This window comes from Nerophis lumbriciformis, linkage group LG16 (genome assembly GCF_033978685.3).
Source record: "Nerophis lumbriciformis linkage group LG16, RoL_Nlum_v2.1, whole genome shotgun sequence".
In the NCBI taxonomy this organism is placed as follows: Eukaryota; Metazoa; Chordata; class Actinopteri; order Syngnathiformes; family Syngnathidae; genus Nerophis; species Nerophis lumbriciformis.
This window is the reverse complement of record NC_084563.2, coordinates 36,849,974-36,866,785: the sequence shown is the minus strand read 5'-3', so window position 1 is coordinate 36,866,785 and position 16,812 is coordinate 36,849,974. Positions and strand designations below refer to the sequence as shown.

Genomic DNA, 16,812 nt, shown 5'->3' with positions numbered 1-16,812 from the left:
GGGCCAATTTAGCATTGCCAATCAACCTATCCCCAGATGCGTGTCTTTGGAGGTAGGATAAAATTAATAATACAATTAATTAATTAACATTTAAGTAATAATTCAAATATGTATTTATTTCATTTGTTCACATTTGACCCCCCATTAATAAAGCACTGTAGCCTTAATGGTGAACCAAACACATCCGTAAGTGATGCCATTATGTCCATAGCTTTTGTAATACAATTATGCAATGTACGCTAAAAAAACAAAAAGGAGCATCGTCTATTCTACCCTAAAAACAAAACAAACATTTAACACCCTTCTAACATGTCTAAGTTTATTATGAACATTTTACACCGTTGGATATAACGCATTCTATTAAAGCCATAAACATCAGGCAGTTCACTTGGCTACATTTTATCTTTGTGCTTAAGTTGCTTATTGTCTTATGACTGTTAGAATATGTCTCTTATTACTGTCGAGGAAAAGTTAGTATGCAATATAGATCGGTATTGTTTGATTACCCAGCTCTATTATGAATAAAATATGAAATTAATTGCAGGTTTATCTTCACTGTAAAAGCAACACATTGCTTGACTAATTGGCTACCTTTTCCATTTTTGTGGACACATTACATTTTTCAAGACAATTTTTTCCTGTTTTACATACATTGATTTATTTGTGGAGGCCAGTCACAGTTTAAATTTGGGTCTACCTGTTTGCCCTCACTGGTGAACACATTACAACGTACCTGGTCTGCCAGCGAATAAGAAGACAGAGCAAAAGGCTTGGTGTTACCAGCTTAGCGACATTATTATATTTAGTGAGTAATCAGATCTCTTGAGAGCAGAGCCCATCAAATGGCCAGTTTAGTTAAAGGTGCAATATGTAATAATTTCATGTCAAATCATCATTAAATGCCCCTGATTTGTCAAAAAGCCTGCGATGAGGTGGCGACTTGTCCAGGGTGTGCCCCGCCTTGCGCCCGAATGCAGCTGAGATAGGCTCCAGCACCCTCCGCGACCCCGAAAAGGGACAAGCGGTAGAAAATGAATGGATGGATATGTCAAAAAGCACAAATAAATCATGTTCTTTTCGAATACCTTTATAACTGATAAAGGTAGTTCAGCCGGGATACGCTCATTTCAAAATTAGATTTACAGTCCCGAAATCTTATTGTTTTCATGTCCATGTCCCGCCCTGTACCGTTTGACCACTTAGAAAGTCTGTGAGTGTGTTACATCCAGGTTGCCAGTTACGGAGCACCATCTTTGTCTAGCTACTGCCACTGGTAAAGTAACTAAACATGTAAGACCATAGTAAATCTAAAAGGCGTTGTTACGATTCTCAACTCATTCAGACAAAGCCAGGAACAAAACAAGGATTTGTATCGGGGATGCCTTTGAAAGATGGAGATGTTTGAAGGCGGAGAAGATTTTTTCATCTGACGCCAAACTTATCAATTTCGTCCTTGATAGGTAAGTAATGCATATACATTTTCTTATTACTTGTAATACATGGAAATGGACATTTCTTATGTAAACTATATTGTCCAATACAGTCTATGATCTTGTCTAACAAAGCTAGTATGTTTGTGCAACGAATGCTTAGCGTGCTAGCCCGGTCAATGACACATCGACATACAGGCTAACGGGGGAATTATATGCCCGTTAGCTTGTATGTCGATGAGTCATCCAACTGACAGGGCAAAATATATTTCCGACAGATAAAACCTGTAAAAATATGTGGATATGGGTAGTGTTAGTGCCTATTTTGTTCTCAATATGCAGATATGCTGAGGAAATGAGTTCCAACATTAGCACAGCTAATTGCGGTTTCTGGTAATGTATGTGCATCAGGCACATATTGAGTGGTATTTGCTTGGCACCATATAATGCATTACATGTAATGATTTTGTAGTTTGTGTATTGACCTGGTAGTAGGCTATATGATTTATACGTAAAATGTTGTTCGCGTAACGTGGGTAGGCTCATAGAATCGCATTCTGCACTGAAAGATGGTGATGTGCGTAAATGAAAGACAATGCAGTGCGTCAGGTTGGATGCAATATGAAGTTATGGAGAACAAAATGTGGCAGTAATTTTACGGCATGAGAGATGAGCGCGCTATCTACCGAGCTAAAAACAGTGCTCTTAAGGTTGTAAGAGAATGAGGTTTAAGTGAAGTGAATTATATTTATATAGCGCTTTTTCTCTAGTGACTCAAAGCGCTTTACATAGTGAAACCCAATATCTAAGTTACATTTAAACCAGTATGCGTGGCACTGGGAGCAAGTGGGTAAAGTGTCTTGCCCAAGGACACAACGGCAGTGACTAGGATGTCGGAAGTGGGGATCGAACCTGCAACCCTCAAGTTGCTGGCACGGCCACTCTACCAACCGAGCTATACCGCCCCAACTTAATCATGGCCCAGCCACACTGGCTGGTGCCTGTTACACAAATTCGATCAGCCCCCTATACCTCCAACTGCAACCAACCACAGTCACAATTAGATTGCAGTCCTGTGGGAAACACTGATTCCAATTCTGTAATTTCAGTATCAAAACTTACGCAACTCCCAAATTGAGTGGATAGAGGAAGATGTAGTTGATGACTGCATTTAGGATGTTTCCAATTGCACCCGTTATGACCTGAGGCCAAATGATTCCCTAAAAAAGAAACAAAAAAATCCCAGTTATTTATGGTTCTCTTTTGTGATACTCTTATTTATGTTGAACGTTTCAGATCAATGTTAGGCGTAACCTGATTTTGAAGATATCTCCCTTGTAGCTGGTACATAAATGCCGCCTGCAGCGCAAAAGCATAATCTCACACTAAGAAAGCAAATATTTCATGTCTGTTCTGCTGGAAACTTAATGCACACTGAGAAGAGTGTGAACTTACCGGCAAAGCAGGCATGGTGATCTTCACGTAAAGTTGTGACAGTCTATACAACACATAAACATCAATGTGAATGCACTGCCTACCTCCTGTAAATTTGTATTCCATAGATGTGACATTAAATAATCTGCGACAGCCAAACTCATGATTTAATGCCATTATTTTAACAGCTTATGTCACAGTGTCGCAGATAATCTTACCACTATTTTGTTTATATGGCCTGTAATAAACGTTCTAGGACAGTTGATGTCAATGCCGTTCTTGAATGATTATTACATATAATCCACAAAACTTGCAACAGAAGGGGGCGGGGCTACAGTGGCGGGCTGCTGCTATCTAAAGCGCTGCTCAGCCGTCCATCGCCCCAGAGGCGTGGGATGGGGGTGGGTAGGTGTGTGCATACGCACGTTGACCAGGGTGTAGTGATGTTGTGTCTATAATGGGTTGTACTTGTATAGCGCTTTTCTACCTTCAAGGTACTCAAAGCGCTTTGACACTACTTCCACATTTACCCATTCACACACACATTCACACACTGATGGAGGGAGCTGCCATGCAAGGCGCTAACCAGCACCCATCAGGAGCAGGGGTGAAGTGTCTTGCTCAGGACACAACGGACATGACGAGGTTGGTACTAGGTGGACCTAGAGACTTCCTCTGCAGGCGTTGCGAGCAAAGTTCAAATCCCAGGTGTTATTGGAGAAGGGAGGGATGTCAGAGCGGCTATCACTGTGATGTCCTTCAGAGGGTGTTTTCAGAACAGCCTTCGTCTGTTGAGAGAAGCGTCAAGGCCATCTGAGGTAGTCGAATCGTAGTAAGGAATGTTGTTTTCCAATCGATCAGGCATACAATGGCTTGTCTGATCTAATTGTTCATGCTGGCTCTCAAGATGATACATTTTCGCATTTCAGTAAGCCTTTCAGTGACGTGATCGAACATACGATTCAGTTCAGAAATCGCCAGTCTGTGTTCCCATAGCTCGAACCATGTCTTCCATTGCGACGGACAGCCATTGGGCTTCTTGAACGGCTACAATCATCTTTCAAATTTGACGATATATCAAAGCAATGCCCAGCCCAATCAGCAGATGCCCTGTGATTACGGTTCCAAAAAGATAGATGTCTTCCACGTCCTTGACGGAAAGCACTGAAAGGCACATGATTCTCCATTTCTTCCAGGAGTATCTGACGTACCCCGCAGCGATCGTTCTGTCAGAGCAGCCAGGCTCCCCCAGACCTCTTTTCCTTGTCAACAAGATTTTGGCGATTGAGTTGAGTCTAGCTAAGCATTTCCATGTTAGGTGTTTAGATTTCGCAGGACAGTGCAAACAAAGCTCTTAAAAAGTAAAAACAAGACGAGACATACAGGGCAAAGCAGGGACAGACAGAGAGGGAGGAAATGCATATGTGAATGTATGTATGTATATGTATGTATGTATATATGAAGATATATATGTGTATGTATGTGTATATATGTGTGTGGAAGTCTTTGTGTGGGTTCTCTGTGGTTTGGTCACATAGGGATGGAAACAACGTCTTTTATTGAGTCTTTCTTTCAAGTTTGTCAGCGCTCTCTCGCCCCTCATCTCCTCTCGTCTGCGTGTCTGCCTGTCTGCCTTCCCTCTCATGGCCTCAGGCGCTGCTAATAAAGGGGACAGGTGATTAGATGGAGGAGTTCAAGTACCTCGGAGTCTTGTTCACGAGTGGGGGAAGAGTGGATCGTGAGAACGACAGGCGGATCGGTGCGGCGTCTTCAGTAATGCGGACGCTGTATCGATCCGTTGTGGTGAAGAAGGAGCTGAGCCGGAAGGCAAAGCTCTCAATATACCGGTCGATCTACGTTCCCATCCTCACCTATGGTCATGAGCTTTGGGTTATGACCAAAAGGACAAGATCACGGGTACAAGCGGCCGAAATGAGTTTCCTCCGCCGGGTGGCGGGGCTCTCCCTTAGAGATAGGGTGAGAAGCTCTGCCATCCGGGAGGAGCTCAAAGTAAAGCCGCTGCTCCTCCACATCGAGAGGAGCCAGATGAGGTGGTTCGGGCATCTGGTCAGGATGCCACCCGAACGCCTCCCTAGGAAGGTGTTTAGGGCACGTCCGACCGGTAGGAGGCCGCGGGGAAGACCCAGGACACGTTGGGAAGACTATGTCTCCCGGCTGGCCTGGGAACGCCTCGGGGTCCCACAGGAAGAGCTGGACGAAGTGGCAGGGGAGAGGGAAGTCTGGGCTTCCCTGCTTAGGCTGCTACCCCCACGACCCGACCTCGGATAAGCGGAAGAAGATGGATGGATGGATGGAAGGTGATTAGATAACCCGCTTTAGCTGGGAAATCCACTCACCTGTCAGCTGCTTCGTAGCCGGCTCCTACACACGCCCTTCCTGCAGGAGACGCGCCGACCACGCCCCCTCCACATGCCTCCACTGCCAGACTCAGGCCGGGAAGCCGTTCAGCCGCGCCCACTCACCCCGCCCCCTCGTAGAAGAGCGGGAGAGGAAGTTGGCCACGGCCAACTGCGTCCCCGGTCTGATGACGTCATCCAGATAAGCGATCACGTATGTCGCGTGGGGGTGCAGCACTCGGTCCATGAGGCGCTGGAACGTAGCGGGTGCACCGACCAAGCCGAACGGAAGCGTCACAAATTAGTATAATCCTTCCGGAGCGGAAAATGCCATTTTTTCCTTGGACTCTGGTGACAAGGGAATCTGCCAGTAGCCCTTGGTCAAATCCAGTGTCGAAAAAAAACGAGCAATGCCCAGCCAATCCAGGAGCTCGTCGACCAGGGGCATTGGGTAAGCGTCAAAACGTGAGACTTCATTTACCTTGTGGTAATCCACACAGAACCGCACAAACCCGTCCTTCTTCCCTGCCAGAACGATGGGGCTGCACCACACACTGTGGGATTCTTCTATTACCCCCAACTCCAGCATGGATTTTAATTCCTCCCGAACCACTTTGCGTTTGTGTTCAGGGAGCCTGTAGGGCCGAGACCGCACCGTAACACCCGGGCTGGTCTCAATGCGATGTTGGAGGAGGTTCGTGCGGCCGGGCCGCGGGGAGAACACATCAGAAAAGCGGTGCTGCAGCTTGGCAACATCCGCTTTCTGCGCTAACGTGAGCTGATTATCACAGAGGAGGGGGGAGGGCAGGGCAGGGCAGAGCGCGGGATCTATGGCCCAAACTCCTCCTCCTCCTCGACCACCGGCACCATGGAAACAGGCTACGCCTCCTTCCATGCCTTCAGGAGGTTAATATGGTAAATTTGAGTGTTTCCTCCCCGGTCCGAGCACCGGACCTCATAATCCACATCACCCACTTGCTGTGTGACCACAAAGGGTCCTTGCCACCTGGCGAGTAATTTCGAGCTGGACGTTGGAAGTAATAAAAGCACTTTTTCTCCCGGTGAAAATGTTCTTAGCTGAGTCCCCCTGTTATACAAGCGCTGTTGACGTTCCTGGGCCTGGAGCAAATTCTCACGTGACAAGTGCCCTACCGTGTGGAGTTTTGCTTGCAAGTCCATGATGTATTGAATTTCGTTTTTGCTGGAGCTTGGACCCTCCTCCCAACTTTAATTACGTCCAAAACACAGCGCGGCTTCCTGCCGTATAATAATTCAAAAGGAGAAAATCCTGTGGAGGACTAGGGTACCTCCCGCATTGCAAACAGTAGGGGCTCTAACCATTTATCCCAATTTGGTTTGTCCTCGTGCGTAAACTTACGGATCATGGTTTTCAGCGTCTTATTTAGCCGCTCCACCAGCCCGTCAGTTTGTGGGTGGTATACGCTGGTGCGGACCGCTTTAATTCCCAATAATTCGTATAGTTCCTTTATCGTGCGTGACATAAAGGACGTGCCCTGGTCAGTCAGGATCTCTTTCGGGATTCCGACTCGGGTGATGACCCGAAACAGTGCTTGCGCTACACTCTTTGCAGAGATGGAGCGCAGCCACTGCTTCGGGCTAACGTGTTGCGTAATCCACCAGGACTAGCACAAAACGATACCCCCGTGTGCTCGGGCGGAATGGTCCGATGAAGTCCATGCCAATTCTTTCGAAGGGGACCTCCATGAGTGGTAATGGGCGCAAGGGCGCCTTGGGGGTGGCCGCTGGATTGACCAGCTGGCAGTCCGGGCAGGCAGCATACCAGCAGCGCACTTCTGCCCGGATGCCCGGCTAATAGACTCGGACCATTACCCGATTGAGGGTCTTATCATACCCCATGTGGCCAGCCATGGGGTTGAAGTGCGCCATCTGGAAAATAATTTCCCGGCGGCGTTTCGGCACCAACTACTGGGTGATTTCTCATCCTGTCTGACTGTCACGGCTCACTCGGTATAATCTATTCCTAATGATTGATAAATGAGAAAATACCCACGCTGTTCCCGGGCGAACCAGCTGACCGTTGATGGAAGCCACCTGGTCCCAGGCCGCACGCAGAGTGTCATCCCGGGACTGCTTGAGGGGGGAAATCCTCGGTAGGGTGCCAGTGGAGGGCCGGGGGGGGGGCTTCCTCCCTCGCCGGTTATCCCCTCGGCAGTGTCGGATGAACCCGCGTCGCGACTGAGAACTGCGCGGATATTCCCCTTTCCTACGGGCCATGAACGCACACCTACACATTGTGTCACTATCAATCAATCAATCAATCTTTATTTATATAGCCCTAAATCACAAGTGTCTCAAAGGGCTGCACAAGCCACAACGACATCCTCGGTACAAAGCCCACATACGGGCAAGGAAAAACTCACCCCAGTGGGACGTCGATGTGAATGACTATGAGAAACCTTGGAGAGGACCGCATATGTGGGTAACCCCCCCCCTCTAGGGGAGACCGAAAGCAATGGATGTCGAGTGGGTCTGACATAATATTGTGAGAGTCCAGTCCATAGTGGATCCAACATAATAGTAAGAGTCCAGTCCATAGTGGGGCCAGCAGGACACCATCCCGAGCGGAGACGGGTCAGCGCACTAGATGGTTAAACCCCGGCCAATTTGTACCCCAAATTACGGGGTGCGTAAGGTGCACACGTACAGCAACCTTGACACGATGCTTTTGCCTATTATACAAAATTTTCACTGGCACCACAGGGTACTCGTGCACATCCCCATGAACACATTTGATTTTCACCCGTGCTGCCTGCCTCAAAGCCCCGGGTCGAACCAGGTTTTTGTGGATCATGGACTGCCCACAGCCCAAATCCACCATTGCCCGGTATGTACTCCCTTGTGCCTTTACCGGGACGCAGTACGTCTCTCCCGGATTGAGGGAAGGCGCTGGAGGGCCGACAACCCGCATCACCTGTCACACCCCCATCAGTGGGCACTCCCGCCGCACGTGACCGGGCTGTCCGCACCTCCAGCACACTTGCCCTGGTGCTCGAGGTGCCGTCTGCAGAGAAGCCCCCTCTCAGCAGCGGCCGGACACTGGAAGACAGGAAGAGCAGAGGAACAATTTGAGCCCCGTGCCCTCCCTGTCGGTGGAACCTTCGGCCGCTGGTTGCGCGGCCTGCGCAGCACTGTCACGGGATGCGTCGGGACCTGGGCGAGGGCAAAGGGCAAGTCCGCCGGGTGGTGTTGTGGAGCCGGCGGCGCCGCTTCTTCTTGCTGAGCGTGCGGCCTGCCGGGGTTACGTCGAGGCGCTCTGCCGCCCTCGGGTCCCCTCCTCTCACCGCGCCTCCCGGTGCACCGCCAGATGGTCCTCGGTCAGGTCGCGTGGGCGGTGGTACCCGACCCTCGCCGATGTTCGCGCTGGGATGACTTTCAAAAACTGCTCCACTAGGACTACCTCGACCACCGGGTTGCCGCTCTCCCTCGGATTCAGCCATCGGGTCGGTGCATCTCGGAGCTGCTGCCTGAGCACAAATGGGCGGTCCCATGGCCCCATTCGTAGCGCCCGGAACCAGCGGAGGACCACCAACGGTTCGGTCGAGTACCCCCCTTCTCAGGTCCGGGAAGTGCAACCGGGAGGCTGCTGGTAGGCTAAGCGCTACCCGCTGCGCCTCTCCTGCCAGCAGCGGCAGCAAGCATACCCCACATTCCTCTTCAGGCCACCTGCATACCGCCGCCGTGGCCTCGAAAATGTCAATGAATGCCTGGGGGTGTTTGGCCTCCGCCATTCGCTGCATGGAGGCTGTTGGTCCTGGTGGTGGTGCCGCTCCGACCCGGCCCGCCAGCAAGATTTTGCTCTGCTGCGCGACTTGCTAGCGGATCGTCTCCAGCTGATGTTGGCTTGCCGCTGCCACGTCCGCCAGTACTTGTCCCAGGGCTGTCCGGGGTTCCGGTGGCGACATCTTCCAACCACAGATCAGTTGGGCGCCAGTTGTGGAAGTCTTTGTGTGGGTTCTCTGTGGTTTGGTCACATAGGGATGGAACCTCCAGTTCAGGATGCAACAACGTCTTCTATTGAGTCTTTCTTTCAAGTTTGTCAGCGCTCACTCGCCCCTTATCTCCTCGTATGCGTGTCTGCCTTCCCTCTCATGGCCTCGGACGCTGCTAATAAAGGAGACAGGTGATAAGAAAACCCGCTTCAGCTGGAAAATCCACTCACCTGTCAGCTGCTTCGGAGCCGGCTCCTGCACACGCCCTTCCCGCAGGAGATGCGCCGACCACGCCCCCTCCACAAAGTGTATTTATATTTGTGTACAGTACAGGCCAACAGTTTGGACACATCTTCTCATTTCAATGCGTTTTCTTTATTTTCATGGCTGTCACTGAAGGCATCAAAACTATGACACCTTTGAAGTGAAAACCATTTCAGACTACCTCTCAAAGCTCATCGAGAGAATGCCAAGAGTGTGCAAAGCAGTAATCAGAGCAAAGGGTGGCTATTTTGAAGAAACTAGAATATAAAACATGTTTTCAGTTATTTCTTCTTTTTGTTAAGTACATAAATAACTCCACGTGTTCATTCATAGTTTTGATGTCTTCAGTGACAATCTACAATGTAAATAGTCATGAAAATAAAGAAAACACACTGAATGAGAAGGTGTGTTCAAACTTTTGGCCTGTACTGTGTATGTATATATGTATGCATACAGATGTATGCATATATGCATATAAATATGTATATTTGTATATACGTATGCATATATGTATATTTGTATATGTATGCATATAAATGTGTATACCGTATTTTCCGCACCATAAGGCGCCCTGGGTTATAAGCCGCGCCTTCAATGAACGGCATATTTCAAAACTTTGTCCACCTATAAGCCGCCCCGTGTTGTAAGCCGCATCTAACTGCGCTAAAGGAATGTCAAAAAAACAGTCAGATAGGTCAGTCAAACTTTAATAATATATTAAAAACCAGCGTTCTAACAACTCTGTTCACTCCCAAAATGTACGCAAATGTGCAATCACAAACATAGTAAAATTCAAAATAGTGCAGAGCAATAGCAACATAATGTTGCTCGAACGTTAATGTCACAACACACAAAATAAACATAACGCTCACTTTCTGAAGTTATTCTTCATTCATAAATCCCTCTAATTATTCTCCTTCGGTGTCCGAATTGAAAAGTTGGGCGAATGTGGGATCCAAAATGGCCGGCTCCGTCTCGTCGAAGTAATCGGAGTCAGTGTCGCTGTTGTCCAGCAGTTCTGTGAATCCTGCCTTCCGGAAAGCTCGGACCACAGTTGTGACCGAAATATCTGCCCAGGCATTTACTATACACTGGCAGATGTTGGCGTATGTCGTCCGGCGCTGTCTCCCTGTCTTGGTGAACGTCACGTGTGTTCGCCTTCTGTCATCCACTGTTCCCACGCAGTTAGCAGTCTAGCTTCGAATGCCCTGTTGACACCAATATCTAGCGGCTGGAGGTCTTTTGTCAATCCACCCGGAATGACGGCGAGTATTGAATTAAGCGCGTAAGCGTGTCTCTTAATGTGATGTTATGAGCTAGCAAATATAACAACTACACTACCCAGCATGCAACGATAGTGACGAGCATGCGCGGTAGCCCTGAGAAGCGTTGTTGTATGTGCTGGCAGTTAGAATGTGGTTATGAGCACGCTGTGAGTAAACGTTGAGAACTCAGTTAACACGCCTCGTCTGCATTATTTATAATTAGACAGACAACACACTTAATAGGAGCCATTTTGGGGTCTTTACATAAACACACAAATGGAAATGAAACGTCACATATCCCAGCATGCACCGCGCGCTTCTTCTACGGGGAAAAAAAGATGGCGGCTGTTTACCGTAGTTGCGAGACCTAAACTTTATGAAAATTAATATTAATATTAACCCATATATAAGGCGCACCGGATTATAAGGCGCACTGTCAGCTTTTGAGAAAATTTGTGGTTTTTAGGTGCGCCTTATAGTGCGGAAAATACGGTACATGTATCCATATATGTGTATGGATTAATATGATTCATATATGTATGCATGCATATGCGTTTGTATATGTACAGTATGTATGTATGTATATGTATGTAGTATATATATAGCTCTAATATTGTGGTCAATAGTTTACATGCACTTGTAAAGAACATAATGTCATGGCTGTCTTGATTGTCCATAATTTCTACAACTCTTATTTGTTTGTGATAGAGTGATTGGAGCACATCCTTGAAGTTTGGTTCTTTTATGAATTTATTATGGGTCTACTGAAAATGTGACCAAATCTGCTGGGTCAAAAGTATATATACAGCAATGTTAATATTTGGTGACATGTCCCTTGGCAAGTTTCACTGCAAAAATGCGCTTTTGGTAGCCATCCACAAGCTTCTGGTAGAATTTTTGACCACTCCTCTTGACAAAATGTGTGCAGTTCAGCTAAATTTGTTGGTTTTCTGACATGGACTTGTATCTTCAGCATTGTCCACACGTTTAAGTCAGGACTTTGGGAAGGCCATTTTAAAACCATAATTCTAGCCTATTGCTGGGTATTGTGGCCAAACATCTCGATTTGTGTTTCATCTAACATCACATGGACAAAGATAAGACCTTCTGGAGGAAAGTTCTGTGGTCAGATGAAACAAAAATTGAGCTCTTTGGCCACAATACCCAACAATATGTTTGGAGGAGAAAAGGTGAGGCCTTTAATCCCAGGAACACCAGGCCTACCGTCAAGCATGGTGGTGGTGGTATTATGCTCTGGGCCTGTTTTGCTGCCAATGGAACTGGTGCTTTACAGAGAGTAAATGGGACAATGAAAAAGGACGATTACCTCCAAATTCTTCAGAACAACCTAAAATCACCAGCCCGGAGGTTGGGTCTTGGGCGCAGTTGGGTGTTCCAACAGGACAATGATGCCAAACACATGTCAAAAGTGGTAAAGGAATGGCTAAATCAGGATATAATTAAGGATTTAAAATGGTTTTAGAAATTCTGTAATACCATTTCTCAATTAAAAAACTGTTATTACTTTAACATTTCTTGACCGATTTAAACAATTCCAACACCAACCTATTCAGCTCATTCAGGACAATCATGCTCTTAATTATTTTTTAAAAATCCAACATTTCCTGAAATTTTCAGGAATTTCCCATTAAAATGAATAGGACACTTTTCCAAGTTGCACAATTCCCACATTTTTCAACCTATTCAAACCATTCCAACATCAACACATTGCACTCACCCTGGACATTCCAACATACATTCCCAAGTTCCAAACCAAATTCCGGTTTTCCTGTAAATTCACAAATTCCTGAAATTCTGTAAAACTATTATTCAATTATACATTGTCACTACTAACACATTTCTTCACCGATTCAAACCATTTCAACACCAACCAATTCAGCTCATTTAGGACATTCATGCTATTTATCGCATTCAAAAAATTCCTGCTTTTCCTAAAATTCCCAAATTACCAGGAAATTCCCACCGAAATGAGTAGGACATTTTCCAAGTACCTCAATTCCCACATTTCTCAACCGGTTTGATTATTTCTAACACCAACATGTTCAGCTCATGACTTTCATTACATGGCGCCATCTTGAAAGTATGCAAGCTGTAAGAATGTTAATGTTAAAATTCTTAATGTTTTATGCTAGCATTATAAGTTAAAGTTAAAGTTAAAGTCCCAACGATAGTCACACACACACTAGGTGTGGTGAAATGATCCTCTGCATTTGACCCATCCCCATGTTCACCCCCTGGGAGGTGAGGGTAACTGAGAAGCAGCGGTGGCCGCGCTCGGGAATCATTTGGTGATTCAACCCCCAATTCCAACACTTGATGCTGAGTGCCAAGCAGGGAGGCAATGGGTCCCATTTTTATAGTCTTTGGTTTGACTCGGCTGGGGTTTGAACTCACAACCTTCCAGTCTCAGGGCGGACACTCAAACCACAAGGTTATCTAATGATGTACATTTTAAACCAAATAATCATGGATTCCGTTACTTGGTGCCATCTTAAAAGTATGCTAGGCTTTCACCTGTTAGCATGATAATATCAATGTGCGAATATTAGTATGCTAACATTTTTTTTAGAATTTAAATCTAATAATCATGTTGTTACTTGGTGACATCTGAGTAAAACAAAATATTCAGTCTAAGGCTAGACACCCGGGGAGGGGGTCCAGACTGAGGCCAGAAAAAAAAAAAACTCAATAGCCATAGCACACAAACAAGTTACAAATAATTCACAAAACTCCCAACAGAGGGGAGAGAATGGGGGCTACGGAGGCAGGTTGCTGCTATCTAAGCGCTACTCAGTCGTCCATCACACCTAAGGGATTCAAGCGTCGAAGGTGTATGTGTGTGTGGCATGCATTTTTCGAGGATGCATGTGTGTGTAAGCCTGCAGCGTGTCTTTGTTCCGCGACCTTGGTGCTTTAGCAACCGGCAGTCAGTCCAAAGTCAACAACAACAGCTGTGCGTCCATGAGAGACATGAGGGAGTTTGTTGTGTCTTCACCGCACTGTCCTTCGGTAGAGTCTCAAAGCCACGGAAACAATCCAAATTACAAACCCTGTTTCCATATGAGTTGGGAAATTGTGGTAGATGTAAATATAAACGAAATACAATGATTTGCAAATCCTTTTCAACCCATATTCAATTGAATGCACTACAAAGACAAGATATTTGATGTTCAAACTCATGACTTTATTTTTTTTGCAAATAGTAATTAACTTAGAATTTCATGGCTGCAACACGTGCCAAAGTAGTTGGGAAAGGGCATGTTCACCACTGTGTTACATCACCTTTTCTTTTAACAACACTCAATAAACGATTGGGAACTGAGGAAACTAATTGTTGAAGCTTTGAAAGTGGAATTCTTTCCCATTCTTGTTTTATGTAGAGCTTCAGTCGTTCAACAGTCCGGGGTCTCCGCTGTCGTATTTTACGCTTCATAATGCGCCACACATTTTCGATGGGAGACAGGTCTGCAGTGCAGGCGGGCCAGGAAAGTACCCGCACTCTTTTTTTACGAAGCCACGCTGTTGTAACACGTGCTGAATGTGGCTTGGCATTGTCTTGCTAAAATAAGCAGGGGCGTCCATGAAAAAGATGGCGCTTCGATGGCAGCATATGTTGTTCCAAAACCTGTATTTACCTTTCAGTATTAATGGTGCCTTCAGAGATGTGTAAGTTACCCATGCCTTGGGCACTAATGCACCCCCATACCATCACAGATGCTGGCTTTTGAACTTTGCTTCGAAAACAGTCTGGATGGTTCGCTTCCCCTTTGGTCCGGATGACACGATGTCGAATATATCCAAAAACAATTTGAAATGTGGACTCGTCAGACCACAGAACACTTTTCCACTTTGCATCAGTCCATCTTAGATGATTTCGGGTCCAGAGAAGCCGGCGGCGTTTCTGGATGTTGTTGATAATTGGCTTTCGCTTTGCATAGTAGAGCTTTAACTTGCACTTACAGATGTAGTGACAAACTGTATTTAGTGACAGTGGTTTTCTGAAGTGTTCCGGAGCCCATGTGGTGATATCCTTTAGAGATTGATGTCGGTTTTTGATACAGTGCCGTCTGAGGGATCGAAGGTCACAGTCACTCAATGTTGGTTTCCGGCCATGCCGCTTACGTGGAGTGATTTCTCCAGATTCTCTGAACCTTTTGATGATATTATGGACCGTAGATGTTGAAATCCCTAAATTTCTTGCAATTGCACTTTGAGAAACGCTGTTCTTAAACTGTTTGACAATTTGCTCACGCAGTTGTGAACAAAGGGGTGTACCCGCCCGATCCTTTCTTGTGAGAGACTGAGCATTTTTTGGGAAGCTGTTTTTATAGCCAATCATGGCACCCACCTGTTCCCAATTAGCCTGCACACCTGTGGGATGTTCCAAATAAGTGTTTGATGAGCATTCCTCAACGTTATCAGTATTTATTGCCACCTTTCCCAACTTCTTTGTCACATGTTGCTGGCATCAAATTCTAAAGTTAATGATTATTTGCAAAAAAAAATGTTTATCAGTTTGAACATCAAATATGTTGTCTTTGTAGCACTGAATATGGGTTGAAAATGATTTGCAAATCATTGTATTCCGTTTTCAGGTGTACTGGAGAGGAGGCTACGCCGGATAGTCAAACCTCGGATTCAGGAGGAACAGTGTGGTTTTCGTCCTGGTCGTGGAACTGTGGACCAGCTCTATACTCTCAGCAGGGTCCTTGAGGGTGCATGGGAGTTTGCCCAACCAGTCTACATGTGTTTTGTGGACTTGGAGAAGGCATTTGACCGTGTCCCTCGGGAAGTCCTGTGGGGAGTGCTCAGAGAGAATCGGAATGTCTGATTGTGGCAGTCCGCTCCCTGTATGCTCAGTGCCAGAGCTTGGTCCGCATTGCCGGCAGTAAGTCGGACACGCTTCCAGTGAGGGTTGGACTCCGCCAAGGCTGCCCTTTGTCACCGATTCTGTTCATAACTTTTATGGACAGAATTTCAGAATTTCTAGGCGCAGTCAAGGCGTTGAGGGGATCTGTTTTGGTGGCTACAGGATTAGGTCTCTGCATTTTGCAGATGATGTGATCCTGTTGGCTTCATCTGGCCAGGATCTTCAGCTCTCACTGGATCGGTTCGCACCCGAGTGTGAAGCGACTGGGATGGGAATCAGCACCTCCAAGTCGGAGTCCATGGTTCTCGCCCGGAAAAGGGTAGAGTGTCATCTCCGGGTTGGGGAGGAGATCTTGCCCCAAGTGGAGGAGTTCAAGTACCTCGAAGTCTTGTTCACGAGTGAGGGAAGAGTGGATCGTGAGATCGACAGGCGGATCGGTGCGGCGTCTTCAGTAATGCGGACGCTGTATCGATCCATTGTGGTGAAGAAGGAGCTGAGCCGGAAGGCAAAGCTCTCAATTTACCGGTCGATCTACGTTCCCATCCTCACCTATGGTCATTAACTTTGGGTTATGACCGAAAGGACAAGATCACGGGTACAAGCGGCCGAAATGAGTTTCCTCCGCCGGGTGGCGGGGCTCTCCCTTAGAGATAGGGTGAGAAGCTCTGCTATCCGGGGGGAGCTCAAAGTAAAGCCGCTGCTCCTCCACATCGAGAGGAGCCAGATGAGGTGGTTCGGGCATCTGGTCAGGATGCCACCCGAACGCCTCCCTAGGGAGGTGCTTAGGGCACGTCCGACCGGTAGGAGGCCGCGGGGAAGACCCAGGACACGTTGGGAAGACTATGTCTCCCGGCTGGCCAGGGAATGCCTCGGGGTCCCACAGGAAGTGCTGGACGAAGTGGCAGGGGAGAGGGAAGTCTGGGCTTCCCTGCTTAGGCTGCTGCCCCCGCGACCCGACCTCGGATAAGCGGAAGAAGATGGATGGATGGATGGATGTATTCCGTTTATATTTACATCTAACACAACTTCCCAACTCATATGGAAACGGGGTTTGTAGAATGATTTGTTTGTGAGCGAAAATAACATTTGTTTTTAACTCCTAATTGTCTAATACTGGTCCTCAAGTTCATTCTACAGGGCAGACAATCCGAGTGTCCACAGTTCTGCACACATCCTCCAATCATTTGTGGCTGCTCTGGG

At 46.9% G+C, this 16,812-nt stretch overlaps 1 protein-coding gene across 2 annotated transcripts in view; it reads right to left on the bottom strand.

Annotated features, from left to right (window-relative positions):
* LOC133617227 (multidrug and toxin extrusion protein 1-like) overlaps positions 1-16,812 on the bottom strand; it is a 101,032-nt gene that overhangs the window by 29,651 nt on the left and 54,569 nt on the right. For both annotated transcript variants that reach the window (XM_061977085.2, XM_061977086.2), the window contains 3 exons: positions 2,886-2,928; positions 2,745-2,789; positions 2,553-2,650 (listed from right to left, as the gene is read on the bottom strand). In XM_061977085.2, coding sequence (XP_061833069.1) covers positions 2,553-2,650; positions 2,745-2,789; positions 2,886-2,928 — 186 coding nt within the window. The remainder of the gene's footprint in view (positions 1-2,552; positions 2,651-2,744; positions 2,790-2,885; positions 2,929-16,812) is intronic.